We start from the raw sequence: 19,876 nt of genomic DNA, 5'->3' as shown, positions 1-19,876 counted from the left end.
GGGCTATCCAGACTGGATGTTACCTGTGCCCAGTCACTGTCCGTGTCCATAATTCGTACAACATCATAAGAGTTCCTGGAGCTGGTGAAGGATAGAATACGGGGTGTAATACTTCACTGAGATTCACGGATGAGATTACAACCTTGTAACTGTAGTCTTGTTTGAACAGTGGAGTATTTTTAACATAAGATTAATATAAGATTTTACTAAGAGGGACATTGGGCTGGACTTTACAATAGTGTGTCCGTCCATATACTTCTGAGTTCTGAGCTCTTGTTCACCGAGAATTTCTCCTCAGAAACAGGGTTGATTTATAATGGGAACCAGATATAAATAAGAACTTGTATTTAAATACGAATATGTTTTCTTTATATTTTTAATCGGTTCATATCTCCAAATTGTGTCTCTCCAATGCTTGTGTTTCAATTACAGTATTAATTAGGCAGCAGCTTGGTAAATAGTTACGTTTTTATACTATGTACAAGGCTGCTGGTCCAACAGTACATAATCTCCAATATTTGTCCAGCGGCTGGGTAAATATTGAAGTTTCTCTGCTTTTTGCAAGGCCACTGCCAAGTAGTAAACATTTCTACTATGTAGCCAGCCGCTGGTAAGTAGCGGAGACCATTCGCTAAGAAGTTGGCTACATATCCGCCACCTTAAAATGTATGCCAGCCATACATGAAATTATGAAAATCATACTTTCTCGTAATACCTGCGACGCTGAGGCTAAGAACGATAATATTCTAATGTCATTTTGAATCAGTTATGAGGTCCAGTATGATTAAAATATGTATGAAGAGCTGGACCAAAACCATTGAGTTTTGTGGTGCGAAAACCCGACTGTTCCCAAGTATGCTATTAATTATTGGTTTTAACTATTTGTGCTTTGACTGTTGACGCCTGTGCCAACTAGCGTTGTGATGCGGACTGGTGTAAGGGATGCACCGCCCTGTTATAAAGCACATCCTCAGAAACTAGAAACAGCAGCATTTGAAACCTAAAATGTGGACGTCTCAGTGCCCCGGGTAACCTGTTGAACTCTTTCCTTGATCAAGTCGATTGCGTGGCAGGTGTCTCCATGTAAGTATCTATATATATATTTTGTATGTGTATCTAAAATCGAAACATGCGTACATCGTTTTGTGGGCGGGGCTTGTTTGAGCTTGCTTTTGACGTTACTGGTGTTTTTCTTGCCTTCAGCACCAAGCAGCGCTGAACTGTCAGGGCTGGGTATCAGCGGAGCTCATGCTTTCTCGCAAGGACATCACATCAGCCCGAGCTGCAGGCCCCGGGGCTCCCCTCACCCTTCCAGCCTGGGACCGCCTCCTGTTGTGCAGGGCTGTGGAGCGGCGAGCGGGGACCAGCTTTTGAGCAGAGCCCGGGATCCTAGGCGGAAGGACCCAAAGCAGCGCCATGGCAGCGGCCACCGCAGGTAAGGCATCCGTACACCTGCAGCCGGCACCGACCGCTGCGCCCTGTCTGCCTCCGCTCAACCCACCTCTCTCTTCCTCCACAGAGGCCGAGACGCGCCAGACGCTGCTGCGCACCGTCAAGAAAGAGGTGGGTGCCCGGGGAGCCGGAGGGTGGTGACAGCAGACCTGCTGCTGCCAGGAGCTTGGGAGGAGACGAAGAGTGATTGACCTTGCTGTTCCCATGGGAGTAAACGCGGTTTCGGGGGACAACCGTACCTCATGGGGTCAGGGGTTGGGTGCAGGAAAGATCATTGAAACTGCTGCCTTAAGGGACTGTCCATGTGGGAAGCGAGTAATCTGAAGGTGCAGCTGCTATGTGTTGAAAACGGGGCGGGTGATAGTATATTATCTCTACTTTCAGAGAATAGTATATAGTATGCTACTTTCAGGTGGGGAAGGGTCCGGGGGCTCAGTTAACATTCGTGGAGTGGTGATAGTTAAGCAGCTGCCAGTGTTACAGTGTTATGTGACACAGGGAGGTCTGTTTTATGTGTATCAGTGATCTGGGTGTTATTGAACATGCTGCCCTGGGCAGAATAGCCTGCTTCAAGTGGACATTCATTACCCTGTTATCACGGACTGAGCCCGAGCGAGAGATTTATTGACGTTGATGCTGTGATGCCTACCTTTTGAGGTAGGCATCGGCGCTTAGCCTCTGGCTAAATGGGGGAAGTGGCTGAGGCTTGGACCTGCTTGTGTGTGCAGGTGCCGAGAACACATAACTTGCTGCTGTCATATGCTCAGCTAGGTTGGTGCTTGTGACAGGGTCGTTGAACCGGATGGTCTCGGGGCATGACCCTTTTTGTTGGAGGGGTGAGGTGAAGTGATGCTCTTTCTGGTGAACTGAGCTCGAAGGATGAGGGGAGGGTCATCGCTATTGCTGTTGTCACAGACCAGTGGGAGGGCAGCCATGAACCTGCTGCTGTTGTCTGTTGCTCAGCCTAGTTGGGGGAGCCACTGATTCTTCTTTTGTCGGGTGCTGAGCCAGATTGGCGAGGGCACCGATTCTTCTGCGGTCAGAGAATGCTTCTTACGTATATTAATTGTGGAATATAGCCATAGTATAATGACACCTGGTACTGCGTTCATAAACATGTTGTTTGCCACAATAGAATTATTTGATATATGATAGTGCCAAAACAGTGATGCACTTTCCTGAGCCTCTATGTCAATAACAATATATTACATTGTGTTCTAATCCAGTAAATACTTAATTAATGGTATATTACATGGATAAAAGAGCTGCTTTCCAAAACCCATATATAAATGATGCTCTAGAGCCACAATAGCGATCTGTTTATCGAAGCCCATATGTTCTTTGTATCGTGTTCTGCTTTCCTAAATCTATAAGTCAGTGATGATCTAGTGCCACATTAAAGCGATCTGCTGTCCAAAACCCGTTTATAAATTTTTGTATAGCGTTAAGATAGCAATCTAATTGCCTAAGTCAATACGTACACTACTGCATAATGCCACCATGACGTGCTCTCAGCCCATTGTGTGTAGTGCATTGGTAATGATCTGCTTTCCTAAACTACTAAATCTCTCTTGGCATGCGGGTGTGGTCGACTGATTGACTTGGGTATTTCCTTGTGAAGACTTCTTTTATAGAAGGTACTGCCTCTTTATACATCAGTCTTAAAGAGGTGTGTACTGACTTCCTCAAAATGTAACAACTTTCAACTAATGTCGTATCTGCAAATCACCTGTCATCCATTTTGAAGACTTCAAGGGTATATGCTTTAGCATAGTGCAAGATGTTGGGTCTCCAAAGTTCTCTTTCCAGAGATTAATATCATTGCAGGTCGTTTAAGGGTTCTTTCACATTTTTTCAGTACCAGGGACTCCCCAGAATAGAACGTGATATGTTAAAGGCCTTCTGGAACAATAGGGGCTGATCCTAGTTGATTCCATTCTGTTTGGTGGATTACGTTCTGAAGTCGGGTTAGGGTCCCTATATCTAATTGAGAGATTAAACCCCTTTCTTGAGCACGAGACCAATATTTAAGGCATGGGAAAGTGGTGTAAGTGAGCTAAATCCAGGCAGATTTGCAGATTCAGTCTGTCCTGAAGCCTCAGTCAGAAGACTGCGTCTATCACTGATGCTTCTGCTTAGCAGGTTAAGTGCTGGAAAGAATTTTGCCCATGGCATGTCTCTCCTTTGTCATTCTGTGCAGTTTGCAGCCCCCACGAATTCTGGGCTCCTCTGTTCATAGAGTGTATTATAAGTAACATGTCAGTGCCCCATGATGGCCACATGAGCCTTGTGAGATCCTGCTTCATGTTCAGAATTGTGCTTAGACCCAGAATATGCTAGAAACAAGTTCATGGTACTAAACCCAGATGTTATGGTTGCCCATACTGGGCATGATCCACGCCAGTCTTTCAAGGTAATCCACATAATAGAAGTTTACATACAGTCAATCTAAGTGGAATTAATTTACTCTGTTGATGGTTAGCCTGAAAAAGTAAGGCATTGAACAGGCCCTCCTGGACTTATCCTGGACCTTTCCACGATGGAGTTAGGGGACTACAAGAGTTGAAATATATAAAATACACGATACACCTTAAACATCTTTTCCTTTGTGGTTCCCTCGGACTGTACCAGAGTGTCTCTGCATAAGCATTCAGCAGCCTTAAAAGTAATCTATAAAGAAATCCAGAAGCCGGAAACAGAAGATCTAGACAATGGTTTATGGCCACATATGTGTAAGAGAGGAAAATACGGAACGGAGAAAAAAGCACCCAAGGTTAGGTATTTTTGAAAATCTTAAAAAGATATAGAATCAGATCATTCATGTACGATCCAAAAAGTAAAACAAATGGGTGTTCTCAACAGTATCACGATGCTTAGTGGCTCACTTTTTTGTTTCGAATATACTAGCACTGACAGTCAGTTACTTTGAACCAAATTGCTTAACTATATTCAGTGGATTTCCAAAGACCTCCAAAAGTAATTGCCGTGTCATCTACTCTGATCTAACTTCGTTTCGCACCCTTTGCACTTTAGCCTCCTATCATGAAAAATCTTTCAATAAATTGAGTTAATCTGACCTCTTTTTATCACCCTCCTAATACGGAAAAACTCGGCTTAAGGCGGCTCCCTGTTCACTGTGTGTAATACTGCATCGAAACTCAGATGAATGCAGCTTCTAAGTCTTGAAAGGTTTACTATGCATAGACTTATCTTTTTCACTCTGCAGTGATTACTGCGTGGTTATATCATCAAGCAAAAAAATTGTTGCAGACACGTCTGTTGTTAAAAAAACATATACACTTAGTTGCTCCGCTTTGCATGTTTTAAGGCATCCAGTCCCCAGTTGTCTTAGCCAAAATGACCTACATATGTCTATTTCACAAATAGCCACATATCTGCACCCAACAGTAATCAGCCACAGTGTTTGAAATATCCATGTTTATAATAATGTATATATGTGTGTGTGCGTGTGTGTATATGTGTATGTATAACACTAGTTGTGCATTACCAATTCCTCATTATTGAATTTATCAGTCTTGATGCATATCTGTCATGCAGCCCCATTTTATCCTTATAGCATTTTGTGAACTACTTTAAAGAAGAAAAAAACACTATAAAAAACAAATGCCTTATCTTATATTTTCATTCTGAATATTGCTAAAACTTGGATAAAAGTTTCAAACGATTATACCTACCGCACGGGTCATATTAATTGGTTTCTTTGAGATACAGCAGGTGTATTCTTTTGCTGGATGGTGTAGTTTCCCTTCGATCTGAGCATTGGGATTGGTAATGAAAGAGCAGTATTGACTGATTACTGTATTTTTAGTGCTTAGTTTATCCATTCCTTGAATGCCGTTTTCTGTCTGATTCAGAATCTCTGTTGGTCCTTGAATGCCGTTTTCTGTCTGATTCAGAATCTCTGTTGGATCATTACATTTGAAGTGTGGGAACCTCACGCCATTGTCTTCAAGATAATTCCAGATGTTTTCCTTTAAAACCATAAACTAATATGTGGTTGACTAGGATGAAATAAGTGCTGTTTCATGCATCTGCGATCTTCTTTTTTTGCGTTGCCGTGACAACTACTCAAACCCAAGAACAGTGTGGCTTTTAATATTGTATCTAGAGTAAATTGTTACCTTGCTTTAAGTGTTCATTGTTGCCTAATTTATTGGAATGAAAGGAAGCTGAAAATAATGTAATCGAGTAAAAAACCTAATTACTAAGTAATAGCACTGCATAGACTTGTATTGGCTCTTCGTTTTTAGGTGAATCTCACATAGGCGGGTGCATTTGGATAGCGTTTACAGCTTTGGATTGTATGTAGCATTTATTAGCAGAAACCTAGCAAAAGGCAGTGGAGCTCGTTCGAGGGTCACATGCCGAGTTATAGGCAATCTGTGATTGGAGTGCAAGCTGTGTGTTGAGAGTGGAGGTGGACCATTACTTCATCATGATGTAGTGTTGAAGAGGTGTGTCTTCTTCAGCTTTTTTGTGAATTGGAGCAGGGTCGTGCATTCCTCCTGGTTAGAGGAATGGTATTACTTATTCTGGATTCATAAATTGAGGTCTATTAATTTTTGTTTTCATTTTTGCACTTTTTTGTTTCCTTGATGCTGTCCTTGCTGCAGGTGTGCAGAGAGCCACAGGAGATGGTGAGTTTGTTAACCAATAGGTGAGAGTGACTTTTGTGATGGCTCTGTAAATGATGCAGTTAGTTTTGAAGATGGTGCGGGCTACATGGGTAGCCAGTGGAATTTCTTCAAGATGGGGGTGATGTTTTCATATTTCTTCAGGCCTTTGAGGTGTACTGTGACATGAAGGTTACAGTGACCCTTTTTATGTGCAAATCTCACTTAAAGAGGGTCCAGTTTGGAGTCTGGGAGGCTGCAAGATGCAGGAGTAGGAGGTTTTGAAAGGGATTTCTCAAGTCTCTTTCTGGGATGAATGGTGTCACTTTCTTCTGTTAAAATAACTGGTACCAGGCTATCCTAGTTTTCTTCGCAGTGTTTCCCTTGACACTAAGTTCATTGTCCAGGGTGAATCAGAGTAACTTTGGTGGTAAAAGTTGGGATTCAACTTCGTCCAGCTTTGTCAGTGAGCCAGGTTTGCCATCGTTTCAGCTTTTTGTTTTGGGATGATTCATGGGGTTTATTAGAAAATTGGATATCACTATTTGACTGTCATATATCACAGATAAGTATTCCCTAAGTAGTAATGTTGTTCAATTGCTACTAGACAATATTCTAAAGTAAAATACGAGGAATGGGTAGTTCCCCAGAGAACACAAAGATATATGGAAATGTGTACTGAGGGGAAAGAATGCTAGCTTATCCCACTGGCATAGGAGTGGGCTAAGACAAGTGCATCTGGGAGTGGGGACATAGGAGAAGCAGCATATGTGGGTAGAGGCAGTAGCACAAAAGTGGATGCCCATTGGGGTGTAGGAAAAAGGGGGCAAAGGTTATTGGTTTGATAGAATGTGGAGCTAGATAAGATATGAACACATGCATGTTAGACCTGGCATCCTTAGGGTGGTCTTACCCCAGTCTTTTTGCCTTTACCTCTTGTTTTGTTTGCTGTATCTTTTTGTTGGCCTTTGGACTCTGAGCACTTTACTACTGCTAAACAGCGCTAAAGTGCATGTGCTTCTCCCCTAGAAAGTCAGTGTCATTGGTGTATTCACAATTGGCATATTTAATTTACTTGTAAGACCCTTGTAGAGTGGTACATCATATGCTCAGGGCCTGTAAATTAAATGCTACTAGTGGGCCGGCAGCACTGATTATGCATGTCACATGCCTGCCACAGCAGAACCTGCGTGTGCAGTTCCACTGCCAACCCGGCTTGGCATTTAAACCCTCTTGCCAAGCCCTATACTACCCTTACATATAAATAATCCCTCAAGCAGGCCTTGGGGAGCCCAGAGGGCAGGGTGCTGTGTAAATAAAAAGGCAGGACATATACTTCTCAGTTTCCATGCCCTAGTAATGAAAACCCCCTCACGTGGTTTTTCATTTTCATCACTATGAGGCCCAACTCTCTCGTAAGTCAGCTTTGGGAATTCCTTATAATGTCTTTACGTTGTAATTCTTGATGTGAGAGGAGTGGCTGGGTCGGAAAACAGCCTAAACCACAAAACCTAAACAACGAGGTGCATTGTCCACGAAAGCAGAACAAGGCTTTCATGAACGACAACTCTGTTTTTTCTCTGCCTTAACCACGCATGTCCTGAACAATGAACATGCGTGGTTAAGGCAGTGGAAAACAGACTCAAAATCGGAAGGGGATACAGTCAAGCAAGTGGGGCTGGGGTAGGGTTGGGGGTTAGTTTTAGGGGCTGGCATGAGGGTAGTTTTAGATTTTAAAGGCGGGGTTGGGGTAGTTTTAGTTTTTTAGGGGTGGGGTGAGGGTCGAGGTAGTTTTAGGTTTTAGAGGCGGGGATGAGGGGTTGCAGTAGTTTTAGGGGTGGGGGTTGCGCTCATTTTAGCTTTTAGGGGCAGGAGTGGGGGGGTCGGGGAGTTTTAGGTTTTAGGGATGGGGGTCTGGATAATTTTAGTTTTTAGGGGCAGGGTTGGGGGGGTCGGGATAGTTTTGGGTGTGGGGGGCCAGGGGGTCACATGCTGGAACCATGCATGCGGTTCCACGCGTGCCTGTACCAGGCATGCCTTTACAACGAAAAATCGTTGTTGAGGCATTTGTGGTAAAGGCATTAGTGGTAACAACATGGTTGTTGTTCCGACTGCGTGGTTCAGGCATGCGTTGTTCTGACCTATATTCGGCTGGGTCATGTTTAGTTCCATTGGAATAGTAATAATGAATCCTCTTTACTAGTAAGGTCGGATTTATTTCTTCTATCTTAGAAATGCCACTTTTGGAAAGTGGACTCTTCTCTGCACTCACTGCCCTGTGTGCCACAGCCTCTCTCCAATACGTCTGGCTTGGGATGTGTGACCGTTTCCTTCAGACACCCACAACACAGGATACTCAGACACATCTGCATACTGATGGTTCTTCCTTGGGGAAGGGGTGGGGAGGGTCTTACACTTACATCTCGAAGGGGGAGGGCTGGAGTCCACACAAAGAGGCTGATTACCTCCCAATGTCTGTCTGGAGCCGAGACTGACTTGAAAGGGGGACCTGCGCACTTCACAAGAATAATCTGTTGGTCATCACCCGCATCATGGCACATTTCTGTATAAGCAGTGGGTCTCGTGACCCTCCCTTTAGTACACTTTTGGATCCAAAGAGACTGTACTGGAGTAAGGACTGCTGAGTGCCAGGTTCACCACTCTGCCAGACTTACTGATGCCTGCTGATCTCTGCCCTGCACTCTAAAAGGAGTCACCAAGTAACACCAGAGTGTCTCCAGGTCTTGCCTGCTACCCCCAAGGACTTGCTTGGCGATGCGTGTACCAGCCACGACTGGCTGACACCAGGGGCCGCCGAGACCAGCTCTCTTGATCGGCGAAAATGCCATATTGCTGCTGGTTTCCCTGCATGAGGGGTTGTTACTTTCAGTAGGGAACCTTTCACCACGGCGGCCCCCCCTCCTGTTGACAAGGCCGCCGGAGGTACCCCGATGATATCATCCCCGGCCTAGAGGATACGAGAACACCGTTGCGTCCGGTGTCTGCCGCCAGGAGTCACAAGGATAAACGACCTGGCCTCACAGCTGTGGCCGAAGCCTCCGCCATACCCCCCACCTGCAGCGCCACTGAGTAAGGTAATTCCTGCCGGTGGGAGTGTTTTCAGGGCTCGCGCCCCGACTGGACTGCATTGAGCACCTGGGCTGCCTTCAATGGAGGAGCTCCCCCTTTCCCCTCTTTGCAGCATCCCCTGATCACCTGCAGCTTACCCGTTCTGGTGAGTTTGGGGCCAGGCTCGAGCAGAGGAACTCCTCAACCTTTCTTTCCTCCCGGGAGCACCAGTTCTTCTCGCAGCACTGGGAGGAGAGCTGAATCTCATCAGATACACCATTCCCGGCCGCTCGATTGTGATGCCAGTGTCTGGAGGGCTACCGTAGTTACTTGGAGCGACGCGCATCCACATTTTCATACTTCATGCCCTCTCGCCTGTCACATAAAGATGCTGAACAAACTCTGCCTACGATACTTTAAGAAAAAACTACATACCTTTCAGTCTGATAATTGGATCTTTGCTGTTTTTGAGCCTATTTTTGAATATATATGTAAAGATTATCTATTTTTCTAATACCATGTGGTGTCTTTTGTGGTGCTTACTTTAGGTTACTGTGTGGGGGGGGACTGCACAAGTACCTTACATTTTATCTTCAAAGTTAATTCTGCCTGCTCCGTGCCAAGCTACCAGAGGGTGAGCACAGGTTAATTTAGTTTGTGTATCTGACTTGCCTTGACTAGGGTGGCTGAATTCTGTTTGGCTAAGGTGCATACCCTGGCCAACCAGAAGCCCCAGTGCTCGTAAGAAAACATGCTCTTGGAAGCAAATGGACCAGGTACGAACAGAAAATACAGACTTTGGATCAAGCAATTGGTGAAAAGAGACATTCTAAGAGAAGCAAGAACATTTGTGAGCAGGAACGGTGGAGAAGAAGAAAGTTCACCAGAAAGCATAATATAATAAAATGGTGATTAAAAAAAACAATAAGGGAAAGAAAATTGTTGAGCAGGAATAAGATAGAAGAACCTTTTTCCAGAAGTAACTGGGAAAAGTTATTTGTGTAGCAAATAGAGAAAAATATCAACACGGTGTTGAAGGGGGGACATTGGTGAATCGGAGACAAGGACAGTAGGGCAGACGAACAGTGGCGGCAGAAATGGTCGGGGTATCTTTTACAGCTATGAGGACTAATATTATTTATCAGTCTCAGGAAGATGCGAAAAATTGGTGCTCTGGAACAGCAGATCGGGAGAAAATTAGTAATCGGAGAGTGGAAAAAAATTAGTGAAAAGAAACCATGCAGATGCAGCACCTTGTTAACTTATAAATGGTTGAGGAAAGGCACATTGAAGGCAATAGAGTGGGCAACGTAAGAAGAGGGGCGTTACTTAGGTGTTCAGGAATAAGGACGTCTAAGTGGGTAGAAAATGCACATGGGGACAACGAAGGAAAACATTTGGTTATGAAACCAGCAGGAACATGGGAAGAAGGGTGTGGAGAGGAGTATGGTAAGAGGAAGCAGCACATTGAGGAGCAAAACTAACTTACAGTACAAAGGAAAGAACTCACTCGAGGCAGGCCAGCTTGTAAATAGATAGGAGAACTCAACTAGAGTAGAACGTACACCTAGTAAAGCAACCCAACGGGAGAGTGCAAGTTGTTAAGACACCTTGGTGAGAGTGGGGTGGGTGAAGAAGCACGTGAGAGGTTAGGCAAGTAAAGAAGCCCGTGGGAGAGCCAGAACAGTATAAAAGCACTAAAGAGAGCAGACCACGTGAAAAAGCCCATATTGATCGAGCATGTCCAGTGAAGCAGCACAGGATACAATAGGTCAAGTTAAGCAGCACACCACAGGGCAAGCCAAGCAGAGCAGCACGCAGTAGATTAAATCAAACAGGCCAGCACCTGTTAGGGCAGGTCATGTGAATTAGCACAGTACAGAGCAGGACCAATGAAGAAGTACACGAAATAACAGGTTTTGTGAAGGAGCAAATTGTAGAACAACAACAATGAAAAAGTATGTGGGAGAGCAGGAACTACGAAGGCTCACATGGCAGAACAGGCCCAAGGAAGAAGCATATAAAAGAACGAGATCTAAGCGGCCCAAGCAAAGCCCATGTAATTAATCGGGATTGGAGAGATTCACTTGGAGGCCAGGGATGAGCACATGGAGGCAAATACCAAGTAAGAAAGGATAAATGTAGGGGCAGGACTGTGGAGAAGGCCAGGAGTGATTCTGTCCAGGTCAAAAGCACACCAGAGAACAGGATGACTGGAAGAATAACTTGGGATATCGGGTTCAGAAAACAGGCACTCTGAGTGCAAGACGAGAAGAGAACGCACATTAATGAGCAGGACCTTAAATAGGCGCAGGTGAGGTCCCTTTTAAGGCAAAAGCACACACAAGCAGAAGTTAGGGAAGAAGGGTGAGTGTGAGTATGGAGAAGTAGCACACTGGAAGAGTATCCCTCTGAGGAAAGGGTCGCCCAGAAGCAAAAATGCAAGGGTGTTTGGGGATCAAGCAGGAAACCCCAGAGAAAGAGGAGCACAGCTTGAGAAGGATGGGCAGAAGAGGAGTGCGTGCAAGGCAGGGTCACCGTGACCACTGACCCGTAGGTAGAGTGGGGGCAGTCTTCTATTAGAATCGTTTTTCATCTGCCATAGTTTTAAACACATTGTTTTTGTAGCCCTTAATACTGCCGTTCTTGCCATTTCTAAGCTCTGTGAATAATAGGCAGAACCAGACCCAGGTGGCGGTAAAGACTGAGTTGGCCTTTGTCAGTTTTCGAACGAATCACCTGCAGTTGAGACAGATGTCAGCGGCGAGCGCGTATGTGCTGCTCCCAAGCTAGCCATCTTATGTTCCATTAGTTCACAGTAACTTGGCTAGTGTGTACGCCCCAGATCTTAAATTAGAAAATGCTGAATTTCTACTTTGGCATATCATCCCAATATGGAAATAGTAAAGCTTCCTATGAAATAGGCTCAGTTCCACCATTTTGTACGCTACATTGGCTTTAACAGCACCAGGAGTGCATTCCTGGATTGTGGTGACTTGCATTTGCGAGGCAGGCTTCAAACAATAGACAAAGCAGTTTCCTATTACAAAAGGGCGATTTTCTGTGGAGGAGCTAACAATCTCAATAAACATGAAAGCTATTGCAGCATATTAAATAACTGCTGCGCGACAACCAACATGATGCTCTCTGCGGTTTGAGTCTGCAACTCTCGCAATATTATTTTCTCTTTGTTTCCTTATTGAAAACATTATTAAGCAGAATGGCCTTTAGGAGACTGCGAGGGGGTTTAGGCTGCACATTTAGGGCTGGAGGTGCACCCCCAGGCTCCTGACTGAAGATGTGTTTTTAACTCGGTCGCGTGGTTGGTATCGGTTTCTGGTTGATTATCAATCTGTTTTTCTCCTTCACATCTTCAGTTCCCTAATACGTCAAACTGACAGCCCTATTATCACGCGTCGACTTCTAATGACTGCTGATCAAACAGCCAGAGCGAGGGCGGCAGGGCACGCGAATGTAGTCTTCGCACCGTCCTGCCTTTGGGGCCGCCTTGCATAGGTTGTGCATTATGAAAACATTATTTTTCCTGCCGCAGAGATGCAGAATTGATGTAATGGCTCCTTCCTTTCTTGGGTGACTGAATGTTAAAGTGAAATTGCATAAGAAGGGTTGGTTTTTCTCCCCCAGGTTTAAGTTCTTTTAGGGGCAATAGAGACTTGAAGTCTTTACCAACCGACCGGTCTAGGGACAAAGCAGTTTTTGAGGGCTCGGTGACTCCTTTTCGAGAAAAAAACATAAGGGGCCTTAATTAAATCAGTCTAAGAAAGGCTGAGGTGGAAAGCACTGAATTTGGGGTCCGTTGTAGTAATAAGAATGGAGTCAGTGAGTCGTTGCACACAGACTTTTCTTGAATCCACTCTGTGTTTTATGAACCGACCTATGTACTAATACTTTTTGTTTACAAAAATCTGATTCATAGTGGGTCGCAGTACGTCATACCTCATGAATATTAATAAGGTAGGTCACAAATTGGGACCTGCTATGAATCACATCCATCACAGTGATGGTGACCAGCTGAAGTCAGCAAACCACCATGTCTGTGATTGTTTTTAAATAAAGCGTTAAGTATTCTTTTTTTTTAATGCAAACCGTTTTCCTTAAGGGAAAATGGGATGCGTTTTAAAAAAAAATGTTTTTGTCCACATTCACAAAGAGGAAGGGGGTCCTTTTGAGACCCCTTCCTATTTGTGAAAGCCTTACAACTACCTTTCAGTAGTTGAAAAATACAATAGTGTTTTGCAACACGATTTCAGTAGGAAAACAATACATTTCACTGCTAATCTGTAAAAACGCCCCATGGTGCAAACCCCCACTTAACACCTGTCCTAGCTGAGAAGGCGAGGATTCTATCCATGTTGACTGAGTATAATTTTTCACGCTTTTTGATTGGATTTTTGAGGTAAGAGAAAACGCGTGCTGCTGTAGTGCGAGGAAGTGTGTACGGTCTGCCAGAAGTACTCGAGCTGTACATAATCTGCACTCATGTTGGGTGCTACAGTTTTCCCATGTGCCATTCGAAATGTCCTAATGGAGAGCCACCCCTGGCAGAGTCACAACCGCAGGCTGATGTCTATAAAGAGTGGCAAGAGGCCAAGCAATTGCCAGGCGTTACATGGCGCAGCTACCAAGTAACACAAGATAACATAACAAACCTTGCATTAAGGAATTACCAAGTAGCTCTCTATGCAGGCACACAGATGCAAGTGAACCCCATTACCCACATCCCCGGTTCCCTGTAAATTGGTAGGTAGCCAAATATTACTATTTGACTAATCTAGGTCTCCTCACAGGGACATTCGAACCATTTAAATGTACATAAAAGAAGTACATAAAACTTGTGTAACTTTTGATATGACCTATTACGAGCCAAGTGCTCCTAATGCGTTGTAAGAGAAACCATATTGCATTTATTGTTTAGACTCAGAGCAGGATTATTTTTTCCTAAAGTAGTATGTGAGTGAGAGGTGAGGAGGCAGCATGAGAATTCATGGTACGCAAGCATCTGCGCTGGCGCACGCAGGGTTACTTCTTTGTTGTAAGGCTGTTATAGTGGCTAAAGTGCCGTGGCTGTTTTTATGGTTTCTCAGTAGTGCTATCGAAGACCTTTCACTATAATAATTACATTTAATTGGTAAGCAGTAACAAGATTTTCTTTTATAGCATAGCTCAAAACCAAACATGTTTTTTCCTTGCTTTTGTCACTCGTTTGCCAGAAGGATCGTTTACCATGTGGGGGCCTATTAAAGTGGAAAACTAATGAATTACAATATGCATAGTCAGTGGGGAAAAAAAGGACATTTGCATTGACTAGCTTGTCAAAAAAGGGCATTTTTGGACCAGGTCTGTTGATGCAAAATACAGTTTTGCACTGGTTAGTCTGTGAAAAACTCTTCGGCAACACTTGTACACTATATTATCTAGCCCTGAAGTTGCTCATGGGATCTGTACACTCGTATGTGCAGTGCATCCTGATTTCTTGGGCTGGTGAGACGCTGAATTGACAGCACCGGATATGCAAATCCTCCACAGCAGTGCATGCTTGCCAACACAGTCTTCCAGCCAGCGCCAGAGTAGCCCAAGCTTCATGCTCGTTTTATACCTGGTCTTTTTGCCAACCATGTTCTTAGTTCATGATACTGCATGCTGGCTTCGATTCTGAGATCTTTTTTTTTTTTTTTTTTTTTTTTTTTTTTTTTGTGAGGCCAAGGTTGATTACTACATGATACACAAGGTAAATGTCTAATCACATAAATATGTCCTCTTCCTTCATTATGTGGACACATTTAGACATTTTCGGGGAGATCTGAGAGTTAAGATTGCGATTTCAGAGAGATGCTGAGTTGGATTCTGAATCATGGTGATTTCTAACCAGCAGAGATCTTCCATTGCTTTAAAGCTGTCTTAAATTACGCCCTTGCATTTGTTGTGTGTAGGATTATCATAAACACTTGAAACTAGCCCAAATCGACTTCAAAATGGCTTTCATCGCTTGTACGGCTATTCAGGTTTGATTCCCTTTCATCTGAATGACCAACTCCATATCACAGCTGGGAAAAGAATCACCAGAAGTAAACCATGTTTACTCCTAAATGCCCAGAAACCCCAAACTAAAATGCCCAAATCTCTTAGTCTTCTCCTGTCAAACACCAAGACTGGAACTATCTATCTGAGGATCACAGACACACCATGAATGTGTTCTCCTTCCAGTAAAAACGTGAAAGGCTGCGTACTGAGAACCTACCATACAGTCTTATTTTATATCTCTACTCACAGTTAACCACACTTTCCCCCTAAAACACTTGTCGTGTACAGCCTTTATCTAATTGGCTTATTTAACTTTCTAAAAAGACCATGGTAGTTGGCACAGAAAATGCAAAAGAGGTGTGAAAGCTAAATGGCCTGCGTGGGCTGCAGTGTGTACATACAAAAACTGTATCACTTCATGAGCACAAAAAAAGATGGATTTAGGCCCAGATCTCTGTACTGGGGGTGAATGTTTGACATTGTTCAGCATTCCGTCCATCACTTGTTCTTTTTGCATTTTTCGCCCTAAGTGGGAAGTGTATGCCCAGACGTGGGTTCTGTGCTTCCCATGCCACTGGATTCAAGCTAGCCTGGCTGATGAGGGGTGAAACCCCGAAACCGGTCCCAGGATGCTTGTTTCCAGTCCAGGGAAGACCTGGCCTGGCAGTTCGGGCTGGACTGTTCCCATGGGGAACAGGGTCAAGACTGATTTGCATGCGGCTGGGTCCAAACTGGAATGGCATGGGCAGCAAAAAAATGATGGATTTAGGCCCAGATCTCTGTACTGGGGGTGAATGTTTGACATTGTTCAGCATTCCGTCCATCACTTGTTCTTTTTGCATTTGTCGCCCTAAGTGGGAAGGGTATGCCCAGACGTGGGTCCCGTGCTTCCCATGCCACTGGATTCAAGCTAGCCTGGCTGATGAGGGGTGAAACCCCAAAACCGGTCCCAGGATGCTTGTTTCCAGTCCAGGGAAGACCTGGCCTGGCAGTTCGGGCTGGACTGTTCCCATGGGGAACAGGGTCAAGACTGATTTGCATGTGGCTGGGTCCAAACTGGAATGGCATGGGCAGCAACAAAATGATGGATTTAGGCCCAGATCTCTGTACTGGGGGTGAATGTTTGACATTGTTCAGCATTCCGTCCATAACTTGTTCTTTTTGCATTTGCCACCCTAAGTGGGAAGGGTATGCCCCGACGTGGGTCCCGTGCTTCCCATGCCACTGGATTCAAGCTAGCCTGAATGATGAGGGGTGAAACCCTGAAACCGGTCCCAGGATGCTTGTTTCCAGTCCAGGGAAGAACTGGCCTGGCAGTTCGGGCTGGACTGTTCCTATGGGGAACAGGGTCAAGACTGATTTGCATGTGGCTGGGTCCAAACTGGAATGGCATGGGCAGCAACAAAATGATGGATTTAGGCCCAGATCTCTGTACTGGGGGTGAATGTTTGACATTGTTCAGCATTCCGTCCATCACTTGTTCTTTTTGCACAATTGTGCTCTTGCCTGGCTGCATTTTAAAAGCAACGTAGGATCACATGGCTAGGAAAAGTGCTTTTGCCACATAGAAAAAAAATGATTTTATGTATTAACTAAGTCACCCATGATATGTGTCTTATAAGCCCACAGAACTATAGGCTTAATATATAATAGCAGGCATGCTAGGTGTGCAGAAAAAAAAATGTGTTCCCATTGTGATACCTTGCAAAATACTGATTGATACTGTGTAGGTAAAACTACATTTTCTATCGCCAGTTCTAGTAATAAATTCAAGCTTCTTTCTTGTAACATCACCTAATAAAATGCTAGAACGTTCAATAAATGGTATTCTCCACTTGTAATGAAAAATATATTTGACTGATGAAAGTAGATTTTTGATGAATGTAGTGGAAGAGTAACTTTGTAAAAGTATACTTTGTGTTACCTGAACGTAAACTGGTTTAGAAATGGTGTGCCCACTAGCATGCCCCACAAACTTCATAAACATTCCAGGCTGGTTCCTAGTGACCATTATAGTGCTTCCTTTGGAAGCAGGAAGTCTGAGTAGGTCACTTAGCAGGGTTATCCATCAGGGAGGAATAAAGAAACAGGTGGCAACACAAAAGGCAGCTTTCATAGCTCTTCCTTTTGAAGTGGAGTGCCCACTCTGGGATCTCAGGAATGGAAACCAGTCATGCCTAGAGTCATCCTAGGTTTTCTGTTGGTTCTCACAGCAGGAGTATTAGAAATCAGGTCTCCACGTGGCAGGGGTCTGCACCCTGTCCAAGTAGGGACCACAATCCTAGTCAGGTAAGTCAGATACACACCCTAAATTAACCTGTGCTCACGCTCTGGTAGCTTGGCACAGAGCAGTCAGGTTTACCTTAAGAGGAAATGTGTAAAGTATTTGTGCAACACATGAGTACAGCAACATAGTGAAAGACATCACAAAAAGACTCCAAACCACTTTAGAAAAATAGAATATATTTATCTGATTAAAACTAGACCAAAGCAACAAAAATAGAATCAAAAGTTTGCAAGTTATAGCATTTTCAAGTATTCATCTAATGTCAGTGCTGAAGTAATGTGTTTGTTCATTTGTTCAAGGGACAGAAAAGCACTCACGATTACTGAATCGTTGCGGTCTCAGTACAGCCGGGTTATTGATAGGGATCCCCCACCAAGATCAGCTAATATGTGCAAGAAGATTAAGCAAGCCTTTGCAGTGCACCCAAATGAGCCAAAGGTCCCTCTGAACCGATAGGGAAAAGTTACTAGCCGCCGTGTGGCAAGGTATGAAGACAGAGGACCTTGTGTGTCCCGGACTGAACGCAGTACCTCTCAGTGCAGGAGCGTTCCTCCTGATGCAAGTTGTGCTGGACCATAGGAGATTAACTTTGACGAACAAGCAGGTTCAGAGATTTCACACTCCTCTGCGCTGTATGGGGTGGCCCCAGCTGGCACATCATCATAGGGAAGCCCAGTTGTTATGGCAATGCTGGGGACGCGCTGAGAGACTTCTCTCAATCCTGTGGCATTGGCCTGGGCCGAAGGCAACGATTTCAATCAACGGAGGTCGCTGATCTTGGGTGCAATGTAGAGACTGAGCGCTGACTTTGTTGGGAGTGCAGCACTTGAACCCTGCAGTGAAGTCTTTCCTTGTGCAGGGTGTGCAGCTGAGGAAGTGCTGGTGTTCGTAGAATGGCTCCTACACAAAGGAGGACACAACGTTTTTGATGGCTTTGAGACTTCGAGAACAGGGGGCAAGCAAACAAGCCCTTGGAGTTGCTGGAGGTTTAAAGGTTGTAGTTTTCAGTCCTTTTCACTACCACAGGCAGTAGGCCAACACAGCAGAGCAAGTTGCAAAGTGGCAGTCCCTCCTGGCAGCACAGCTCCTTTTCTTGGTAGAGTCAGGACCCCAAAGTGAACTGATTTGGTGGGGTTTGGGGTCCAGTACTTACACCAAAATTTGTCTTTGAACTGGGGGAGACTTCAAAAGAGGCCTTTGAAGATCACAAGGCCCCATTCAAAAGAGGCCTTTGAAGATCACAAGGTCCCATCCCTTCTTTTACTGTATCCAGACGCTCTACAGGGAGTTATGCAGCCCTTTCTGTGAGGATGGGCACAGCCCAATTCAGGTGTAGGTGTCAGCTCCTCCCTCCCATTTGGCCCAAGAAGACACATCAGCCAGGTGATTGACCATCCGGATGCAAATGTCACACCCAGGCTCCCTTTGTGTGTGACCGTCTAGAGGGAATGCCCAAATCCCAGCTATCATCTACCCCAGACGTGTATTCAGGGACACGTAGAGACACAGAACTGTTAGAGTAAGAAAATTCCAAATTTATAAAAGTGGCATAATTATATTTACAATTTAAAATCCTACTTCACCATAAGTTGTGATTTTAAATTGTGAGTCCAGAGACAACAAACGCCAAATTTCTATTCTTTCTCAGTTGGAAGTTACACTCAAAGGCTGCTTCAGGGTGATCCCAGTGTTAACCTATCATAGATACCGTCCTTGCAGTAGTGAAAAACAGATTTAACAGTTTTTCACCACCTAGACTTGTTAAGTTTCAAAGTACATGCCCCGCTTTTCAAATGCACTGCACCCTGCCCTTCGGGGTGACTAGTGGGTGCACTTGCCAGATTGAAATGGCAGTTTAAAACTCCCCACACAGGCTCTGCAGTGGCAGGCCTGAGGTATGTCTGAAAGGATACTGTAATGGGTGGCACAATCAGTGCTGCAGGCCCTCTAGTAGCATTTAGTTTACAAGCCGAGCCACATGTAGTGCTCTTTACTAGGGACTTACAAGTAAATCAAACATGCCAATTGTGGATAAGCCAATGCCACTGTGTTCCAGAGTTCAGAGCACCTGCACTTTACCACTGGTCAGCAGTGGTAAAGTGTTCAGAATCCTAAATGCCAGCAAAAATGAAGTCAGAAAACATGAGGTCAGAGGGCAAAAATTTAGTGGAAACCACACCAAGGACTCCAGGTCTAACGAGGGGAAAAAACTAATTGTGGCTTTGGCAGAATGAAGGTCACTGCATCTTCACTTGGGATTGGCTAGAAGTAGGCAATAGCTTCTGTAGCTGGAGGAAGGTTTGGGCCATCTTGGTTGAGGAACTCTGGGAGAGGTTCCAGTAGACTGAGAAAGCAAGCAATGAAAAAGGAAGTTGAAATTTGAAAAGAAAGT

At 44.6% G+C, this 19,876-nt stretch overlaps 1 protein-coding gene across 3 annotated transcripts in view; it reads left to right on the top strand.

Annotated features, from left to right (window-relative positions):
- Nucleotides 1–1,195: 1,195 nt before the first annotated feature.
- The window catches only part of SGSM1 (small G protein signaling modulator 1), a 950,757-nt gene continuing 932,076 nt past the window's right edge, over nt 1,196–19,876 (top strand). For 2 of the 3 annotated variants that reach the window (XM_069214717.1, XM_069214716.1), the window contains exons 1-2: nt 1,202–1,435; nt 1,520–1,563. In XM_069214717.1, coding sequence (XP_069070818.1) covers nt 1,417–1,435; nt 1,520–1,563 — 63 coding nt within the window. In that variant the 5' untranslated portion in view covers nt 1,202–1,416. Of the gene's footprint in view, nt 1,436–1,519; nt 1,564–19,876 lie in introns of all 3 variants that reach the window. The other variant, XM_069214718.1, reaches the window with a different exon arrangement.

The sequence above is a fragment of the Pleurodeles waltl genome, chromosome 11, assembly GCF_031143425.1.
Source record: "Pleurodeles waltl isolate 20211129_DDA chromosome 11, aPleWal1.hap1.20221129, whole genome shotgun sequence".
NCBI lineage: Eukaryota > Metazoa > Chordata > Amphibia > Caudata > Salamandridae > Pleurodeles > Pleurodeles waltl.
This window is presented reverse-complemented; position numbering and strand designations above follow the sequence as displayed.